At 48.0% G+C, this 6,000-nt stretch overlaps 1 protein-coding gene across 2 annotated transcripts in view; it reads right to left on the bottom strand.

The window, feature by feature from the left end:
* Positions 1-890: 890 nt before the first annotated feature.
* The window catches only part of LMX1A (LIM homeobox transcription factor 1 alpha), a 151,952-nt gene continuing 146,842 nt past the window's right edge, over positions 891-6,000 (bottom strand). For both annotated transcript variants that reach the window (XM_029229568.1, XM_029229570.1), the window contains exons 8-9: positions 5,028-5,198; positions 891-3,067 (exon numbers count right to left, since the gene is read on the bottom strand). In XM_029229568.1, coding sequence (XP_029085401.1) covers positions 2,907-3,067; positions 5,028-5,198 — 332 coding nt within the window. In that variant the 3' untranslated portion in view covers positions 891-2,906. The remainder of the gene's footprint in view (positions 3,068-5,027; positions 5,199-6,000) is intronic.

Raw genomic sequence — 6,000 nt, 5'->3', positions numbered from 1 at the left:
TTGGGAGGGGTGATCACAGCAGGTAGCATTAGCCCGGTTCCTCCACACAGGTACTGAACCCAGCCCTGCAGACTTCTTTGAGAAGTCTGCCAAGTCCAGGCTGATGCTAAAGGATAAGTAGTTGTCAAGTAGGCACATATGAGGGGTGACGGTCTCATCCCTAAGCTCTGTCCGGAAAGCTGGAGATGAAACCAGGGCTGGCCTAGTGGAGGTCAGTCTGAGATAGAGGCCTCCTAAGTGGGTTCCACCTGCCCACATCTCTCTCCTTCCAGGCCCTCGTGAGAAGCAGAGCCAGCTTCCACCATGGGGTGGATGAGCCAGGGACAGGGGTGGAAGGGCTGAACAACTGCAGGCGGGTGACCGAACATGCTAGTATGTTCCCCTCTGAGTATGTCTTCCGGTCTTCCAGCCTCACTGTTTCCTGACTCCTTTTCTCCATGAGCATAATCTTTGCCTATCCATACATCGCATTGAAACTTGTTGAGAATGTTGGGAGAATCTATCAGGGGAGCCACACTGTCTGTTGCTCTGACCCTGTCCCTGGCAAGGCATCTGCCTTCAGTCCTGCGTGGAGAACCTTTCTCCTGCCCCTTGACTCTGCTCTGATTTCCAAGTAAATGCTCCCACAATGCGTACCACAGCTGCTCTGCCTTGAGTGAACTTGCTGGCGAGGGTGGAGTGTTGACAGTGCCTCCTTCTGGAGGGGTGTCTGTAAGGAGTGAGGTCTCTGAGTCCATCTCGGCAGGAGGGTAAAAGCCGCTTTCTCCTTCTGTTTTGCTGTCGTCACTTAGTCATGCTTTCCCTTCATGCAAAGCTTCCCCCACTGTTGACAAAACATCCTGGTCCCCCAGTCCCCAGCCCATCACCCCTGCCCCTGAATAAACAGCAGCTCATTTGTAAGAGGTTTTTAATTTCACCTTGGCATGCCATTAAGGAGTGGAATAAGGATCTCTATTCATTTTCCCTCACAAAATATCTTCTACTTTTCTCCAACTGATCCTCTCACCACGGAAGCCTGCGGAGCCACAGAGCATCTGCGTGATTTTCACTCAACAGACTGGTTTGGGTTTCTGGGTGGTTTGCATAAATTATAAAAAAGATCACAAAAATCATACAACATCGACTCTACCATAAGGGGGCGTGTTCCCTCTGGCCACGCAGAGGGTGATGGAGACAAGTAGCTGTGTCCGAAGCTCTGATGACTGGTGACATCTCTAGGAGTGAGGCCAAACCTGTCCCAGCCTCTCTTGGAGGAGTCCTCCGTCTTCCCCATCAACTCATTCTGGTTTCTCAGGAAGCCTCCTATCACAGAAGTAGCCCATCCTAGCACCACAATTGGAGGACAGGGTGTGGCACTGTCCCTGTGTACAATGGCAACTGGGTCTTCTGTGCTCGGCGGCCCGGAAAGTGAGCCGGAAGGAGGCGCCCTGTCTTTCCAACTGGACCCCCTCCACCTCTGCGAACTCCAAGAGGTTGTTAGCAAACAGAGCGTCTGGAAAAGGAGTCAGCAAACTTCTTATGAAAAGAGCCAGACAGGACAGATAGGAACTATTTCAGGCTTTCTGGTCCACATACAGTCTGTTGCATATTCTTCTCCTCTTTGCTTTTTACAACCCTTTAAAAATGTAAAAACTCTTCTTAGGAGGCAGGCCATAAAACACAGGCCTGCGGGCTGTGGTTTGCCAGCCCCTGGTCTAGAACATGATGATGCCCTGTCCAACCCATCCGTTACAGCCTCCTTCCCATCGAAGGCCTCTGGCATCCCCCCAAGCTGCCCTGAGCTGGTATCTGCAGCGCAGGCTTTGCAGAAGGGACCATGGCAGGCAGAGTTGCCCTCAGGTTCCTGCTCTGCAGCCCCAGGTATCCTCCTTTGCCAAGTGGCTGGTCTGGTTGTATTTTAAGCAAACATCAGATATTAGTCTCAGCCCTGCTCATGTGTCCTGGGGTTGAATGAAGCCTCAGCGTCCCCAGTGAGGTAGGTACATACTAACAGCCTCGTCTCACCCTTGCAGATGGTGAAGTTCAAGAGCAGAAGTGACTTTCCCAGCGCTGCCCATCAGCCACCCGTCTGAATTTCAAAGAAAGCCGAAGAATCTAGGCTTTAAATTTTCTAAGGACATGATCAGGGATTGTTCTGTCCCACCCAAGCCCAGTGATTCCACCTCAAACAGCGCAAGTCCAGACTCCACCAGTGAATACTGTCAGCCACACAGAGCTGCTCTCCAGACCTCAGTGACACTCTCTGAAAACAGAATGAACTCAAGCACTCAAAGCTACGGGGCCTCGGTGGAGCAGTGCTCTCTGCCCTGCCTACAAGTCTCTTCAAACTCAAAATAAAGTTTATAAAAGTAAATTATCTCATTTTATAACTTAAGTGCATCAAGCATTTCCTTAAATATAGTTCACACTGAAAATAAAGTTACTTTTTGCTGTACAGTTGGTGTCTGTTATAATTAGAAATAAACTTTGATGATAAAGTATGAAAGGTTACACACTCACGCACACATCTATCTACCTGTCTGTCTGTCTGTCTGTGGGTGTGTGGATGGGTAGACATATGCACCTCTTGAAAAGAGCTTCCCCAAAAATGGCGGGAAGTTGTTAGGGGTCTCTAGGTATCTAGTTTGCATGAAAATGCCTATATTTAAAATCCCTGTCCTTAATGATAAACACATCTTCATACCTAACACTAAGACTCTTATTAGAAACATTAAACTATGCAATCCGTAATGTATTCAGTCTTTGGAAATGCCGAGCTACACCATATCATTATACAACAGCATCCCGGACAAAACTCCCTCCCCAACCCACCTCTTCCCTGCCTCCCCATCCTAAAGCCAGCTGACCCCTCATGTAATGCGGTTGTTCCAGAATGGGAGCCTAGCCGGAGAACTCGAGGGGTGAACTCAAGAGGTGAAGTAAGAATTCTGCATGGAGTACAGGTGGTCAATGGGGTTTCCCACTCTGGACTGCAGGGGCCCGGCTTCTGAGGTTGCTAGGAAGCAGTCACCCAGGTTACTGAGAGAGGTGTCATCACTATCCAGGTCGTGGAAAAGGGGCTCAGCACCTGAAATGGAGAGGAAACACTGGCATGAGGGTCTGGAAGGAGGGACTCATTCAGCGCTGGGACATTCAGCAGAATTCAGCCAGCGTGGTCTGAGCACGTCCCCCAGGGGGCGCTTTCTACTGGGTGCTGGGGAGGGGGTGGGGGAGGGTAGAGCTACATAGAAGAGTAGGAGCGGGCATAATCCCTGTCCACAAAAGATCTCCTTAGGGGGGCTCACGTCTACAACTGAAAATAATATGAACTAGGATATAACAAAGTGCTAAACTGAGTGCAGCGTAAGCGAATGTCAGAATGTCTAGACAGTGAGGGTGGGAACTGGGCAAGACATAGCACCACAGGCTGGAGAGACAGGGGCAAGGGCTTCTGGAGGACTTTGGCCACAAAGCTGGCTCTTGAAGGAGGGATGGTAAGAAAACAAACATCAGCTCTGAGAATGATGCACACAAAACCTCCGGTGATAACACCTGTCCTTTCAGATAGCACAAGTATACTGAGTGCCGGCTGTTTCCCCAGATTTGTACTGCAAAGGAAAGGGAGGTTAGGTGCCCAGACTCAACTAATTTACATCTTTGACCAAAAAAAAAACCAAACAAACAGGAGGGCAAACTGAGCAACAGCTGGGGGACCACTGTGACCGGAACCTTGAGGATGTACATTTCACCTCTACTTCAAGTAAATGGGAAAGATGAAAACTGCAGTTTATAAAAATTGTCATGTGACTTTACTTATTCATTTTACTGAAGGATTCATCACAGGAGTCCCTTATGTAACAAGACCCCTAGGACTCTGAAAATGTAAGAATTTGCAAAAAAACCCAAAAAGTCATTTGCCCTGTTTTTGCATAGTGGTGAAGACAGGTAGAGACCTTACATGAGTCTTCTAAGGGAGCAAAGAGAATGGCGGTCACTGGAGCATGCATATATATATCTATGTGTGTATGAATGAATGAGGTTGGTCAATGACATTCCTGCACATGGCTGGATCTTAATAAGTGTTTGCTGAATGCATCACATGGGAAGATAGGGCTGATTTTAAAATTATAATTTTTTTTAATGAAGGCAAAAAAGAAGTTGATAATCTGTGCACTGAGGCATATATCTCTGATACTAATGTTTTGAAGGCTTGCGGAATAAAACGTTACTTTTAGCTATCAGGGTTAACAATTGCAGATTTCACAGTACAGATGAATGTTATTACATAGGCCACTTACCTTCTCTGTATAAAAATGCAGTGGCCTATGTTTGGCACTGAGATTGAACTTCAGCCTTCCACTCCAGAGCTTGCCCATCCCATCAGGGTGCCCAGGCCCCAGCTTCTGTACATCAGCTTAAGCAGCAAACTGGGAAAATGGGGGAGTCTCAGCTGTCCCCATTCCCGGCGTTTAAAGCAGCTCCGTTTTGGCTGGGGTGAGACTGGGAGGAGATACTTTTCACTTCACAAGTCAGTTTATGTTTCAGGAATTACATTAGAACACCGGCTAGTATCCATAATAGGAGAGTCCAATTCAAACATCTGTTTTCTGTGCTTTTCAATATATTTTTTTCTTATGTGAGAGTTCGCATAATTAAGGCCTCTGCCTATATCACTGCTGACAATGCTTATGAACATGTAAGTGTGGTACCTGGCATGAAATGAAAGACTTGGGAAGTTCAATCCCAACAAACAGGTCTACAATGAAAACACAACCTCCTATTCAAACTAACAAATAAGAAGCTTTGGAAAACAACAAAAAAAGAAGCTTTGAAAAGGAGAATAAATGGAAGCATGACTAATGTGTATGTGTGCTGGTCTTTCTTCTGGAGCCATCAGTTAGGTGATTCTAGCAGTATTTTGTGGGACACTTCTTCTGCTTTGGAACTTTAATGAGCATCTAGGAACTGTGTAGAGGTGTCTGGGAGGAGACAAAAAATTCATGCAAGCAAGTTGTGTGAGGTCCCTGCGCGGCTTGAGTCCCTCTTACCATAGGGGTGCATGTGGTCTCCAGGCATCTGGGGTGGGGTGAGACCCTGTCGGAAGGGATCTGAGCTGTAGACGCTCTGCTCGATGGCCAGGAGCTGCTGTGGGGTGGGCAGAGCGGTGTAGGGGTTCATGATCCCTTCCATCCCAGAGCTCCCGCCACCATTTGTCTGAGCTGTGGGACAAAGAAGAAGACAGATGATTCTCCGTGTGCAGCCCAGCATCACACGCTGGGAGGGAGGGAGGGCCACAGAACAAGCTCTGAACTTCACATGCCCCACTGGCTTGTGACCACACAAGTTGTGTGACCATGGCTACATCATTTTACTTCCTGGATCTTGGTTTCCTCATTTATATAACAGAAGGGTTGAGGTGACATCAGTGGTTCCCAGTCTGTGCCCTACCAAGGGCCATCAGGGATTGCCTTGAAGTATAGGCATGGCGGGTGTTGTACTTGGAGAGCTTCCTTGAACTCCATCATTAAAACAAAGGCGTTCGATGCTACACACAGGCTTGGCAGCCAATGGAGTGGATGCATCTAAAGATCCTTCCAGCATTACCCCACTACAACTCCGTCCGTCAAGTGGGGTTCACGACACTGGCCCAGTGGACCTCGTGGAGCTGATACAAAGACTCCATGAGATTGTGTGTATGTGCTTTGGAATGACAACTTGCTACACTCGTGTACAGAATTTTATCAGAAAAGGAGGACTCCGTTGCTGCCTCCACATCCTGCTGTGGTTCTCTGAACGCAGTGCCATTAACTCTCAGGGACTCAATCTGCCACCTTCTTAAGTCTACCCTAGGAGCTTCCCATAGAATTTTTCAAAGTCCCAAGCACTAGGAGTTTGTGTTCTTATAATGCCTTGATGAGTTCTCCTCCCTTTGAACGTGTTGACCTACATGGGGTCAACTTACATGGCTCCTCCTAAAGCCCTCTGACACCTGTGACCCTCTCTGAGGTGCACAGCGCTGTG

This window comes from Monodon monoceros, unplaced genomic scaffold (assembly GCF_005190385.1).
Source record: "Monodon monoceros isolate NGI ecotype Baffin Bay Population unplaced genomic scaffold, NGI_Narwhal_1 Super_Scaffold_18, whole genome shotgun sequence".
Taxonomy (NCBI): Eukaryota; Metazoa; Chordata; class Mammalia; order Artiodactyla; family Monodontidae; genus Monodon; species Monodon monoceros.
Note: the sequence above shows the minus strand (reverse complement) of the source record. Positions and strands in the feature narration are given on the sequence as shown.